The sequence below is a fragment of the Ambystoma mexicanum genome, chromosome 12 (genome assembly GCF_040938575.1).
Source record: "Ambystoma mexicanum isolate Mex_15411 chromosome 12, UKY_AmexF1_1, whole genome shotgun sequence".
NCBI classification, from domain to species: Eukaryota; Metazoa; Chordata; class Amphibia; order Caudata; family Ambystomatidae; genus Ambystoma; species Ambystoma mexicanum.
In genome coordinates this window covers 972,962,262-972,977,841 of record NC_090936.1, presented here as the reverse complement: position 1 = coordinate 972,977,841, position 15,580 = coordinate 972,962,262, and the positions used below count along the sequence as shown (strand labels likewise).

Below are 15,580 nucleotides of genomic sequence, written 5' to 3'. Positions count from 1 at the left end.
TACCTTGACGGAAAACTCAACATGTCCGACAACATAAATGTGCTGGCCTCTTCTACAGCCTAGATGGCCAAGCTCATCTCCTTGAGCAAGAAATGTATCTCACCCCCCAACTGCCTCACCCTTGCACGGGCCATTATTGGTAGCAAGCTCGACTATTGCTACGTACTGTTTTCCGACACCTCTTCCAAGAACTTGGCAAAGCTTCAACTCTTAGAAAATAAGGCACTAAGAGCTGTGCTAGGCCTCAAACTCTCTGACCACATCACTACAGTAAAAGGGAAGTTCACTGACTACCCATAAAGTCACGAATTGACTTAGCACACCGATGTCTCCATCAGAACACCTCCTCCTACCTCATACCCGAATTGTGACTAAGACAGTGAACTGATGCCTCCGCTCCTCATCCAGTCGCACTTTACTGACCCCCAGATTCAACCGCAAGCGAGCAGGGGGCGCCAGCTTTTGCGTTACTACCCTCACCCTCTGGAACTGTCTCCCTGACCACATCAGAAATTGACATTCCCTCTTGACATTAAAAAACTTCTAAAAATCTGTCTTTTTAGCAAATATGTATAACTTAACTCAAGGATGCACATCTCATGCCTTTACTGCTATTTACTGTTTTTGACTGTTTGCTTTCACAATTCCTGTACAAACGCTGTGATACCTACGGCTCTAGGTGCTATACAAATGAAGAAAAAGAAATGTGGCCGGGCGCAGTAGTTTCATTGTTAGCATGGAGATCAAAGCTATGGTGTCCCACATATTGTTGTGATTGAAGGTCACACATGGGAGACCTTGGAGGAAGGTTGAAATACTTCAGTGATGCAGGTGCACACCTGGTGTAGCTTGCAAACCTCTGCTGACTCTGCTGCTAGGGAATGTAACACGAGCTACAACTCCCGTGGAACCACCTGAGTGCCTACACCAGGGTCTCTTTAGGCACTAATATGAATCTGCTCCTTAACTAAACAGGTTGGGAAGTATGCAAGCTGCAACTTCCAATATTAAATTACTTGACATTATCTTAGAATGTGAGCAGTGTTCTACACGGTATCCTGCTCTGTGATGTCCATCTGTAAGAAGCCATTGCGACAGAGGATGTGTGTTTTGTGACTAACTATAGGAATATAGGGCTTCTTTGTTTACTGTATTTGGGCTTAGAATCGAATGTGGGAAGTTAGTAACAGAATACTTTTTTTCTGTACTGGTTTATTTTGGTAAGAAGGTTGGATTTTTACCTGAATCTCACCTCCACCATAACATGTCATCTAATTTATGATGCGGGAGGGGACATGAGGATTAGCCCTGTCAAGGCACAGAAAGACATGGATGAACAAGCTATGAAATACAACCCATTTCCTCTCCAATAGCACTGTAATGGCTAAAAGATACCCAAACCCACCTTAATAGTACCTGAAACATTCTTTAAAACCACCGTTTTCGATATGTTTATACACCTTACTAGAAAATCACATTGTGCGTTTGATAATTCCAACAACAGGACTGCAATGTGATTAAGCTAAATTACAAAGGAGACAAGGAAGGAAGGTATTATGGAGGCATTTGAATAATTCAGAGATGGAAATACAAGCAAAAAGGTGAGCATATTCCGAAGGTGTGGTTCTTGAACATAGAACTTGAGATCAGGCTTATTAGAGGATACTCAAAAGTAGGAATTTATTTTTTAAAGAAAGGATGGTAAATGCATGGTACCACCTTCGAAGATGGGTTGTAAGAACACCATCAGAAACTGAATTCAAAAGGGGAAAGAACCGACGTGCGTGAAATTATGTTGTAATAGTAAAGGCATAGATTTGCGCCTTGAAATGCATAGGGCACGATTCATGGAATAATTTGCGCGAAAAATCGCGGACTTGCGCGTGAAATTGCGCGCTAGTGCCCGTTCGTTGATTCATTGAACAACGCGGGGCTTACCAGGGACCTATGTGGAATCCGCGCCGGTCCAACACATAACTGCGACACCACAAACTCCAAGCGAAGGCCCGCCCGTGTCTGGCCAGTCACCTAAAAAGGGGGTGGAACACGTAGAATGCGGAACAACAAGCGAAAATATGGGCGTACCGAGGGAAGTACCACAGTAAAATCCTTACAACGCCCATACGCGCGCTAAAAACCTGTATTCATGGAATTGAACTGGGCGCGCCGGCGCACAGAAAAATATGTGCAAATCCTGACACACGTACACCACGTGATAGGTGGCGGAAACGTCAACGTGCACAAAAACAAATGCATAAAAAGCCAGTGCGATCAACAAACGCGCGTATACAGCTACGATGAATGTCCCATTTCTCGTAGCAGTGATCGTGGGACACTGCAGGAGGAAGAGTATGGCCAGGGCCCAGATTTTTCTACCTACGACCAGCCTTTTTGAGATGCCTGATGACCAGGTCTATGGCAGGTATATGTTTCCACCTCATATCATATTAGACCTGGTCATGGAGTGGGAAGATGACCTTACATCACCCACCCTGTGCTCCCAAGCACTGAGCCCCTTGGAAAAGGTGCTCGATGTACTGCATTTTTTAGCCACTTGGTAATTTCAGCGGACAACTGCCATAGTTGAGGGCATTTCACAGGCCACGCAGTCACGCTGCCGACACCAGGTGTTGGAAACAATTACTGCACGCCCCTCAGTCCGCAGACACAAATGCATGCCCAGAACACCTGCAAAAAGACAGACCGTGGTCCAGGACTTTAATGGGGTGGCGCACTTCCCTAAAGTGCTTGGTGCCATCGATTGCACCCATGTGGCGCTACGTCCACCTAGGGCTACAGAGTACATAAATCGCAATCGCAAGCACTGGCATTGCATCAACGTGCAGGTTGTATGTGATGCCAAGGGCATCATTACTTCTGTATATGCCAACTATCCAGGGTCCACCCATGATAGTTTCATATTCAGAATGTCCTGTGAAAAGAAAAATGCGCAACACAGTACGCTGTGTCACCCAGCAACACAGAAAAAAAAGCACAGCCCAGGAAAGCTACTGTTATCTTAATAACAGGGGTACATGATACACAGGGGCACCCAGAGTATGAATAATGCGTACGCGACTCACCATTAGCCTCAGAAAAAAGAAAATGACACGCGCATGTGTGCAGAGATAAATCCCCCACCAAAATAAGAAGTTCACACTGTCACAGTAGTGAACAAATTGCGTGGCACCCCAAATATCTCTGAAGTCCACTCATCCGTCCACTCCAATTCACACATGCAGTTTAATTTTGTCCTACGCGCTCCTTTATCTTGATTCTGAACTTCAACACCCAGCGCCTGATGCGTAACTTACGCAATGAGGCCCTTTACGCTGATTTCACGTGTATGCGCTAATTTCGAACACGCGAAGTGACCGTCACTCTGTTTCCGGCTGCCCACATGATTGACACGGAAGACCCACGCTCCTGCCTACGAGCCATTTTACCTGCCTCTTACTGCCCTGAGCTGCCTTCTAGGAGCCATCTGCTGCTGCCTGCCCACTGTGTGTGCCTGCTGCCCACCTGCCCTGCAATTTGAGTGCCTGCTGTCCAGCCATTGCAAGTGCTCCTGTCCTTGGCCCTTTGACCACCTTATCTGATTCAGAAGACTCTCAACGTGCCAGAACATCACCACCGCACCACAACCCAGCCCCAGGACCACCTTGCCCACGCACACCTGCTTCGGTGGTTCCCATGTCTCAACCAACATCTTCAGAGGTAAGTGGCAACCCTGTGGGAGCGAGGCAGAGGGCTGTCAACTTCAGTGCCAAAGAAGTCGACATCCTAGTGGAGCAGGTCCTGGGGCATTATGATGTCCTCTTCAACGCCCCAACGCAAGTCGGCAAGGAAGGATGGAAGCTGATCTGGGACCGGATCGTGGATGCCATCAACGCGGAGGGGGTGGCATCCCATGACTACCACCACGTGCACAAGCGCTGAGAGGACCTGAAATCCAGGACCCACAACAAGGCCCTGCACTTCCTCCAGGCTGGTGCCAAACACGGGGGGCGAAGAGGGCGGATGAACACCACCGACATGTGGGTCGTGGAGAAATTCTACCTGGCCCTGCACACCGAGGTCAGCGATTTGCAGCAACGTCTGGAGTCGTCAGGTGAGTGTCGATGTGTTGCTAGGCTCCACAGTGCATATGCATGTCAATTTATGGTGGGAGTGTGCACCTTGGGTTTACAGCAAGTATTCCTCTTGTACGGATGTCTGTGTGCATGTCCCAGACAGTGCTCTACATGTGTTCAGTGAACCCTGTGTGATTTCAATGGTCTTACATTTGCATTGTGTGTTCTACTGCAGCATTTCACAACGTGCACATGGTTTGTTACATCTAAGACGTGCCCGTGTGAGAAGTGTGACAGATGGGGTGGTGTTGTCAACCTCATGTGCATGCATTGTGTTCATGTGTATGTGTCTAAGATGTGACTGTGTGACTGGCCATCACTCCTGAATGGATGTAACAGGTGCATTTCAATGTGTGAACTAGTCATGTTGGTGATTGCTGTTGAGGGATGTGATTACTCAGTGTACTGCTTGAGGACTGTCAGGTGATGTGTGTGCATGACATGTGTGTGAGCCCATGAGGCATGTGCAATTGATTGGCTGTGACAGTGCCATGTCCCTGGATGTCATTTTCTATTGTGAAGGACATAAATGTGTTTGTATGTATGTACATTGCATGTAAATGTGTGTTGTGGAGAGTGATGATGATTGTACCCTTTGGCAGTGTATTTAATGTGAAAATGTTTGTTGCCAAGCACACATCGGTGCAGTACCCTGATGTGTGTGTTCTATGTCTCCTTATCTGCAGTTGCGTTGGAAGAAGAGGGCAGAGATGGTGCTGTGGAGCAAGGCAGCAGGGATGCCTCCACCAGGCACAGGCGCAAGGCCCAGCCATGCTCCCAGGACACATCTTCGGGGAGCGAGGAGGCTGTTGCCGCGTCTGGACCATCAGCCAAGGCTGCTGAGCGGAGGTCCAAGAGGTTGAAGGTGGACGTGTACTCCTTGCCAGTGGCGGTGGGGGGTTCAGGTGAGCAGACACACGGGCAATCCACTGCAGAAGACACTCAGGAGGCATCCAGTTGCAGGAGGACAGTGGCGTAGTAGGCCAGTCCATTGGGCCAAGCGGGGGTGGTGAGGTGGGTGTGACTGCTGCAGTCCTGAGCCAAGGGCATGAGGCTGTGCAGGTCAATGTGGAGGTGCCTGTGCAAAATCCTGTCCCTGGGTCAGCGCCTGCAGCAGTATGCCCCTGCCGGCATGCCCCAGGCCAGACCCATCCGCAGGTGTCAGTTGTTTCCACCCAGACCGACACCCCAATGCCTGCGGAAGTTGCCATTCGGGACAGAGTTGTAACCCTACTAGTTGTATCGGAAAGCGTACTGGCGTCATTCATGATGATGTGCATGCCTGCACTCGTGTGCTTGCACATCATTACAATGACGTCTGGTATCTCCTGAGCTGGATAGTAGCATTCCTGTTCTGGAATGTGCTGCGTGGGCTGGCCACTAATGCAAACCCCTCCTCGTCTTGCTCCTCTGTGTGCCATTCGTAATCCCTGGCGTCTTCCGGCCCAGATACCACCAGGGACCCCTGTGCACCAGTCCTACCCATGTTGGCCCGTCTGGTGGAGCCAACATCCCTGCATGAGTTGGGAGTCAACAGTGGATCAGCTGAGGTGGTCACCATGCCGATCCAGGCTACGACAGGAGCAATGGCAATGGAGGGAGAGCAGGAACCCAGGAGCGGGGCACAGGCCAGACACCCCCGGGTAGTGTCATCAGGCCGGAGGGTGTCCATACGAAGCTGGCACCGGGCGCTATGGCAGCAGCAGGCTCTGAGGAGGAGGCTTATGTACTCAGGGCATTCCATCCCAAGGGGGCAGGTATCCGGCGGTCAGGCAGGACGTAAATGTGGATCTCAGATCGAGGATGTCTCCTGTGTTTCTGCAATACAGGCAGCGAATCGGGGCAGAGAGGCAGCGGGCTCTGGAGGCGAGAGTCACCAAAGCCAGGGCGGAGTTTGCACTGCGTTGGGCAAGGAGGCGGGCTGCCATCCTCGAGGATACTTGCAGGGAGTGGGAGGGGATGGAGAGGTCTATACTCGTGTCCCTGCAAGCCCTTGAGGAGAGAACGGAGGCCCGTCTGGGGGAAGTGGACACAGTGCTCGATGATGCCCTGGCACAGACATTGAGTGAGTGAGATTGGTGAGCAGGAGGACTAGCCTGCTGCCTTTGTACATAGTTTTTTAGATGTAAGTTTCCATTGTTTTTTTAATGATTTTGAGCCTGGATTTTGGACATTTCTCAATTTTCTTTGTACATAGTTATTTATGTGTAGGTTTCCTTTTATTTATTTTTTATTTGGAGGGGACCATACTCCAAGTTTATTCTGTACATAGTTTTTTTAGAGTGCGTTTTATTGATTCAGTTCACCATTTTTTGATATTTATTATTTTATTTTATTGTAAATATATTTATTCACATGTACATTTTTATGTTTCCAATTTTTACATGGAAATGTTTGCGATTTTGATTTACAGTCTGAATGCTATTAATACAACTGTTAAATATATATATTTTTTTCTCTCACAGTCATTGTTTGTCACAGTTATTTTTGCAGTGTGCCGGTTTGGTAGTCCATTCAGTAGCCCTGATTCTGATCAATGTTAGTCATGTGGGTTTGTCCTTACATGATTGTGTCATGTTCAGGGTTTATTTGCGTGGGTGAGTATACACATGTGGCTGACCAGTGGTGGTGTGTGAAGTTGGAGTTTGGGTGTGCACGGTCAAATAGCATTTCATTTCACATGTGCAGCATCACTGTGTATTAGCCCTCACTGTCTTTGTGAGGGAGGTGGGTGGAGTGACTGTGGGAATGTTACATGTTCAGGATATTGGCACATGATTTGCTTGATGCTGTGTAACATACATGTAGTGCTTTCCCTTTCACCAGCATGTGTTTGTTCAGTTATCATTATCTCTGGAGTTGGTCGACCTCTTGCACTGGGATACAATATTGGCATTTCCTTCACACATGGGCAAACCAGTGATGTGTTTATTAGGGATTCTCTTCTAGAAATAGCAGCTCAATGAGGCTCAAGCTGTGCGACACCTGGCCAGTGTTTGTTCATGTGGCACACAATGAGGGTGGTTTTCGATTCTGTCATTGTAGAACTATTTGTCCATGGGAATTATGCCATGACATTGTCACATGGCCAGCAGGGCCTCACTTTAACATTAACTTGTTACATGTGTATGTTGGGAGATGGTTGCGGACAGCAATTGTGTTTGAGCAGCTGCCACACTCATGGATGTGGCCTGGGTGAATGCATTCATTTTTGTTTGCAGGATACATGTTCCTGTGGATATTGTGGCTGGTGTCACAATACGGCAGTCAAGGTGCACAACACACAGTCGATGGAGTGATGATGTGTCACTATGTCAGGGTACATCATGCAGGTGATGTCCCGTCTGGAGGGGGGGTGCCTGCATGGTGGGGTCACGGGTGATGGGGGTTGGGATATCCCATGTGTAGGGGGATGCCTGCAGGGTGTGGTCACAGGTGATGGGGGTTGGGGTATCCCATGTGGAGGAGGCTGCCAGCAGGGTGGGGTCATGGGTGATGGGGGCTGGGGTATCCCATGTGAAGGGGGTTGGCTGCTGGGTGGGGTCACGGGTGATGGGGGCTGGTGTATCCCATGTTGAGGGGGCTGCCTGCAAGGTGGGGTCACGGGTGATGGGGGTTGGGGTGTCCCATGTGGAGGGGGCTGCCTGCAGGGTGTGGTCATGAGTGATGGGGGTTGGGGTATCCCATGTGGAGGAGGCTACCTGCAGGGTGTGGTCACAGGTGATGGGGCTGAGTATCCCATGTGGAAGGTGCTGTATACAGGGTGGGGTCACAGGTGATGGGTGTTGGGATATCCCATGTGGAGGGTGCTGCCTGCAGGGTGGGGTCACGGGTGATGGGGGCTGGGGTATCCCATGTGGAGGGGGCTGCCTGCAGGGTGTGGTCACGAGTGATGCGGGTTAGTGTATCCGATGTGGAGGGGGCTGCCTGCAGGGTGTGGTCACGGGTGATGGGTGCTGGTGTGTCCCGTCTGGAGGGGGCTGCATGCTGTGGATTGCGAGGTGCAGGCGCACAATTTGGCTGGGCGACGGCCAGGGATTGCAAGGTGTTCGTGTGCGATTTGGCTGGTGTAGGGGCTGGACTTGCGTGGGAGGGCACGCGTTTCTGATGGGCTGCAGCCGGAGATCACAGGGTGTTTTCACGTGAATAGGCTGGGGTGCGGCCAGGGATCGCGTGGTTTTTTCACATGATTACGCTGGGGTGCAGCTGGGCTCACAGGGTGTTTTCGTGTGATTAAGCTGGGGTGCGGCCAGGGATTGTGGGGTGTTTTAGCGCGATTACACTGGGGTGCAGTCGAGGATTGCAGGGTGTTTTCGCAGGATTACAGTGGGGTGCGGCCGGGGATCACAGGGTGTTTTCACATGATTATGCTGGGGTCCAGCCAGGGATTGGGAGGTGTTGTCGCCTGATTTGCTTGGTGTAGGGGCTGGCTTTGCATGGGAAGGCACACGTTTTCTATGGGGTGCTCCCGGGGATTGCGGATGGTTTCCGCACAATTTAGCTGGGTGAGGAGGCCTGTATGCTGGCCCAGGGATGGCTCGGAGGCTTGCACCGTGTTAGGCTTTTCAATTGCTTTTTACTGTGCGTGGGGGACGTGTTGGGGGCGTTACTCGCGCATCTTGCTGTTACTTGCATTACGGCTACTGATGCCTCTGGAAATCCATGAATATCCATGAATTACACTGGGGTGCAGTCGAGGATTGCAGGGTGTTTTCGCAGGATTACAGTGGGGTGCGGCCGGGGATCACAGGGTGTTTTCACATGATTATGCTGGGGTCCAGCCAGGGATTGGGAGGTGTTGTCGCCTGATTTGCTTGGTGTAGGGGCTGGCTTTGCATGGGAAGGCACACGTTTTCTATGGGGTGCTCCCGGGGATTGCGGATGGTTTCCGCACAATTTAGCTGGGTGAGGAGGCCTGTATGCTGGCCCAGGGATGGCTCGGAGGCTTGCACCGTGTTAGGCTTTTCAATTGCTTTTTACTGTGCGTGGGGGACGTGTTGGGGGCGTTACTCGCGCATCTTGCTGTTACTTGCATTACGGCTACTGATGCCTCTGGAAATCCATGAATATGTGTGCCGAGAAAAGGTTTCTCTGCGCCATGGCTCGCACAGACCCCTTCTTGGCACGCGGTCCTTGCATCTTTTATGCACCCGATTCTATGAATCGGGCCCATAGTGTATAGGCGCATTATAAAAATCCAATAAATAAATAAAGTGCACCAGCGTGAGAGAAAATGTGCAGACCATATGGCCCAAGCAGTTTTCATCTGACATTCTATATCTATAAATCTATTTACCCAGGTCCCACGTGCAAAGGAGGAATGGTTGGGGGAACAGTTGTCAACATCCTTAATTGAGAGGGCAATACCTCAAGGGAAGGGAAGGGTAAGGTGAAGTCCTATCAGACGACCTGGTCAGCTTTCCTGGATAAGTGGTTAGGTGTCCTGTAGTGGGTGCATGAGGAATGCTATAGCTATCTCGCTGTGGAAAAGAGTTATAACTAACACATCAGAATGCCAATGATTTTGCCTGGCTAATGAAAAAGGTTTTCTGTTTTTGCTACCTTTGTGATGTGTTCATGATACTGTTTTTTTGTCTTCCTTCAAAATCAACTTTGGATAGAAAATATAAATCTGTGTGACATCAAAGAATTGCCATAGCATTACTTTTTCCTTCCACTCTGCTTTGTCTGAGATCAAAAGCCAGACATACAATGATACCTTTCTTCTCTCCTATTTTAGTCACTGTTTGAACGCCAAGGTTTGGCCTCACATTCCGGATACCTTACAGGAAGTGAAACCCCCCACATCTCACTGCCCAAAGGAATGTCCAGAACGAAATCTGTAGGTAAGGCTGAAACATATTTTCAAATCAGCAGCTTTTTGATCAATGAAGCACTGGAATCTTCTACAAGAAAAACAGATTTTCCAAGGAAGAAAAAGATAAACCTTACACATAGGGAACCACTTGAATAGAATGGAACTTTTAGTGGGACTTCTTTTCAATTCCTGTATCTCCACAAGGTGTGAGTTATGGAATTCGTTTTGAAACCTTTACGGAGGAACAGAAGGCTTTGTATCAGATATATAAAATACACTGATGCGGAAAAGAAATTAAGTAAAAAGACAAACGTCTGAGTACATCAGAATGATAGTATACCAAAGCCTGAATCCCAAAAACTACAGCTAGTTTCTGCGAGGTGCCTCAAGTGCAGAAGTCACACAACTTTGCCTCAAAAAAACGTACATGCCACAGACAACACCACATGCTGAAATGGCCAGCCATCTCACGCTGGAAGTCAAAGCCAGTTAAATAGTCACTGTAACCAGAATAACCCAATGACAAATCTTTGCTTTAAAAAAGAAATGAAGAAAAATGTCTGTCTGCTGACAGAAGGTAAAGTCTGTTGCATAAAATCCATCATGGGACCAAATGGGCCACGTGACCTGGACCAACGGCCCTGTAAGTGAGCACACAAAGAGTGCAGGTGAATACACCTTATTCTTTTTTTAAAGCTAGTCAAATAGCTATTCTTGCCCTCCAACCATCAGTAGATGTCTCTTGTGGGAATACTAGCGCTAAAAAGAGCTGGTATGCCGCTTATCTAGGGTTAGGGGATAGACAGAAGAAGCTGGCCCTAGACAGATGAAGACCAGTATCTCAGGAAGGCATGCTAACAATGCTGGCAATAAATAACATACTTCACTACTTCACTAAAATCCAGAAAAACCGTGAAGGTGCCCCCCTGCACACTCACACCAGAGAAAATACAGCCCACTAGAAAAAAAAGGCCCAAGACACGCTTGCAAGGATAACAAGTATTTATTACTACAAAATAGAAGTGCATCAGCAGAGAACGCTGCTGCCGCCGAACGTTCTGGGTTCCGTAGGTACATGCAGCACATTTTAAGCACAAACAACATCACTGATGATGTAATTACATATAGTACAATTCTACAATCCTAACTGGATGAGCCATATGGGATGCCAGGCCATTGGTCCCTCTTCATCTGTCTATCTCTGTCCATGTGGGCGCTGCTGGGCTCGTCAACCGAGGTGAAGTTGGCCTAACAATGAATTGGCTCCCAACACAAACAATGTTATTTTATTGTTGTAACAAGCACCTGGCAGATACACGGATGGGCTCAGAGGAGAGCCGAGGTCACACTAACTCACATCCTTCACTCGCGCCCAGACAAATCAGCAACTCCCAAGGTCCTCCACCTTAGATTTAGGCTATCATGTTGCCTGCTGACCATAGTGATTGATTGAGCAGTGTAAAAGTTTTATGGTCGGTGGTCAGGGTTTGGATGGTGCTGTGGCATGGGGGGGTCATGGGATGAAAGCATGGCAAAGCTATATTTCTCATGTGGGGATCGGTGGGAGCATGAGGGCCTTGCTATTAGTTCTGAGGGATAGCACTTCCCAGAGGCGTTCTACTCCCTTCTCATGGCCTTCAGGGCGGATTCTTTCCAGGGCGTGGGGGCCTGCAACTCTCTGGACAATGGAGGGTCTTGTGGATCTTTGAAACCTGGCCGTGGTGGTGTTCACACTCATGCGAGGGGTCTAAAACTAACACACAAAATGTTGTTCGCCACGCTTGGGCCTACATTCTATGATGGCTGCCGCTTGACAAGATGATGTTCACACTCGCATCTACCATATAGCTTGTAATGCATGCACTAAGGTGATCACACACCCTCCTCTATGTGCACCCCCTGACCCCGGCTCCCTGGATTTGCTCTCTTAGTGTTTATTTATCATTCGGTATCACCTAGGAGGTGGGAAGACCCTCTCTCCTTCCCAACATTCCCCCCTTTCTTTAATCCCAAATTAACAAACTCCCCTGCATGGTCATTGGCAGCTAAGTTCCAATATATATTCTCCTCCCACCTCCACACCCTCTCCAATATTTCAGCCTCCCGGTATGGTGGCGACCCGTCCTTTGGAACCCATGCTCTGCAAACATCCCTCAAACTAGCTCCAGACTGGGCATATTCTTCTGGGGTACATAGCATGTAAATACAGCTAAGTCAACCCAGTTCTCTATACAATTCTCAGGGTCAGGCGGCCGTGTGCTGATTGTGCCCCGGGGGTGCAAGGGATGATAAAGCTCTATCATACAGGGTTTGTTTGGGTCGTCAGTCTTGGTACCGCTTTCTGTGGTACCATGAGATGCTTTGGGTGCTACCCCAATTGAAACCATCATCATTGAGCTATTGGGCTCTGCTTTAACACAAAATCTTAGTCCCATTTGGCACATGCAAAAGATGACCAAGATGAAGACAATGACGGGCACTAGCATTTTCACAATCGCCCCCAGCCAGGATGGAGCCCAAGAGAAAGTCAGGCCGAACCAATCTTCACTCTGTATTCCAGCTTCTTTCTTCATGCGCACTCCCAGGTTGTGCACAGCTTCAATTATGTGTGACAGAGCCGTGCTCAGCATCTTCAGGAGGCACAAATGTGCAACAAGAATCCCAAACCTTTTGTACATGCCTCCTTCCATTGCAGTAACCATATCTAGGACGTAGCGATTCTGCATAGTCATCAGCCTCAAGGCACAGGGTTCCACCTTTATGACCTTGAACCCTTGCTCATGTCGTTTGATAGCTATATCAGTTCCCAGCGGACAAAGTTTGATGAGTCTTTGGACAGAGAGTTTGCTCTCTTCTTCCTTCGCAGATTTTCACATTTTTCTTTCCCAGGGAGGATGTGGCACTCTGATGCTGGCATCGGGTCTCTTGTTTCTTCTTCACGGGTCGGAAAGGTGGTAGGGGCAAAAGTCTCTACTGGCGCCCATTGCAAATGTACTTCTGGCATTACAAGCAGGGCTGAGTGCAGCATGGCTAGTGAACAATCCATGATGGAGGGAGGTGCAAGTACGCTTGTTGGTCGCATACCCAATAATAATCCATCACTGCCGTAGTGCCTTTCTTGAGATCAGGAATGAGCAGAGTCTTATTGCAATGTTCGTTGGCCCCTACACATATTGTTCTGCCACTATAAAAGCAAAGTTCATATGTCTCTTCTCGGTGCACTTTCCCTGGTTTCTCCATTGCTTCAATCCATGCTATTTTTGTGATGTGTTCAGTCCCAAACGGTGCACATGCTGATTCCACCCGGGCCAGAAGCCCTTCTTTGTATCCTATTAGACCCTCTGCCATGCAGCTGACTGTTGTTTCTTGCTACTTGTTGTTTGTGTATTTCTATCCTTGTATCACCAGGTAGGGTCCTTTTGGATTGTTGTCGCATAGTATGCTATCTGGATCAATATGTTTCAGCCTCACGTTGTGTACCTGGAAAGTGTTCCTGATCCTACATGGTGCAAGGTGTACTAGGCATTGTGCTTCTAAAATTGGTACTTCCTGTGGCACTAGGACCTTGGGTGCCCCTGACGCATGTGACACACATAACAACCGCCACTCACTTTGTTCCTCTCACCAAGCTCATGTCTGTACACCAACTATTAGACAGTTCTGGGTGAAACACATCTTCTATGGCATCGAGACCAGGCATGTGGTAAGCGTCGTATTTCACCCTTCGCGCTTGTCTTTGTACTTTTGGGTGCATCTATATATCCATTAAAAACCCTACTAATATTATTTACATTAATAACTACTATGTATTGTGAAATTTGGAAAACAGTAGGGACCTAGCAATATATTCTAACAATCCAGTGTGAGGGGGTGGATTCTTATTGTGTACAGAATTGTTGACAGGTTGGTGCATAAAGTTGGGCCTTGGGAAACATATATATTCAGTTTCATTTGAGTGATGTTCAGTTTTCTTTAGGTGTATATTCAACCTATTATTTACATTGAAATTGGAATGTTCTCATCCCCCACCCCTTCTCTTACCTCCCTTTATATGTCCTCTAATATAAAAGAAGCTCCTAAATATATCCCTAAAATAAACATTCAAATAGCAAATATACCTGCTATAAAATGCATTTCACACATTTAAGAATACGAAAACCTAGACATAATACTATAAGTAGAACATTTTCTAATGTCTATTGAGTGTTTTGAGAGCACTGCCTCCATCTTTTTCTTAAATCTGAAAGGCAAAACGTATGCACACAGAAAGAGAGAGAGAGAACTAGGCAGACAAGATAGAGAGAGATAGGTGGCGAGAAAGAGAAAGCGCCTCCTTTGCAAATATAATGGTTGCAGCAGCTGTGCATGTGCACAGGTTCAGGGTGGGTGGTACAATCCAAATTTGAATGCTGGTAGTGTAAAGAGCAATTAGGCAGATGCACACTACCAGTCTTTTAAAGTGCTGGTGCAGCGTCCAAAGGTGCCTTCAGAACATCGGACAAGTGGAACCAATAACCAAGTCCCTTAACATTAACCGCAAGAAGAGTGGAAAACACTACCTCAAATAGTTTATTAAATCTGGGGCTGTCCCACCTGCGGACAAAGGACCGCACTTAGGCAAATTCTCCTGGCAGCAGCGGTTGAGTGGGTGGGAAATCAGTCATGGAGACAATGGACGCGCATAGGGCAGCAGTGGTTTTACACGGCCAATCACTTTCAATAACATGATTCTATATAGTCTATAGTACTGACTGTTTGTGTAATTGTTCAATCAATTTTGTTTATTTTTAATTTATTTTTCTTCTGTTGTCCTCATCGTCACTGCCATGGATGTAATATGGTATGTAAACTAAACATGTTGAATGGTGTATAAATGGCATATATTATTTGATGTTTTCCTTATAAAATCTGTAACATATTACAACAGCCTTGAAAACGACCCATAGGTCGAAACACGTGTCGGCTGAACCAACTAAATTGTCTTTCTGAGCACGAGCACAAATGTGTGGACTTTGATTTGAGGATATTACCTATGGACAGTGTTTCTTGTGATATATTCACATGGTTACATTACATTGGCCGTAAATGTGCAGACGTTTAATTGTGGACATCACGTTTGGGCAGTAAATGTTGTGATACATTTCTTATTTCGTGTTATATATTTGGCCTTGGCGCAGGTTAACACTCCAGTTTCTGTTTACCTTTGGGGGTATTTTTTCAAGGGAACCCCAAGAGTTAAAAACCAGCGGCCAGTAGACAATACTTGTGCAATTTTAGGACCAGCGCATTCCACATAGTTACTCCTTGAAACCCATTATATATAATTTGGAGTTGCTAGCACCGGGGCAGTTGAAATAACTTCTTTAAGATCATTGAAACTCTGCAACATTTCTTCAGTCCAAACCACTTTGTTGTCAGTTTGTTGTGCTTCTTTGAGGCCCTGTAAGAGCAGCCTTGTGCATACTGCGTAATCAATGATTCATGCCCTGCAGTAATTACACAACCCTAGGAACTTTTGCATTTCTTTTATTGTTGCGGGCTGTGGGGTGGTTGCGCACAGAGGCAGTGCGGTCTGGTATTATTCGTTTGCCATTTGCTGGTATTAACTGTAGACATAAAACCTCATGTA

General features: G+C 47.6%; 1 protein-coding gene across 5 annotated transcripts in view; it reads left to right on the top strand.

Annotated features, from left to right (window-relative positions):
• The window catches only part of SHANK3 (SH3 and multiple ankyrin repeat domains 3), a 3,072,962-nt gene that overhangs the window by 2,501,404 nt on the left and 555,978 nt on the right, over nucleotides 1-15,580 (top strand). For all 5 annotated transcript variants that reach the window (XM_069629467.1, XM_069629466.1, XM_069629463.1 and 2 more), the window contains one exon: nucleotides 9,874-9,979. In XM_069629467.1, the coding sequence (XP_069485568.1) occupies nucleotides 9,874-9,979 (106 nt within the window). The remainder of the gene's footprint in view (nucleotides 1-9,873; nucleotides 9,980-15,580) is intronic.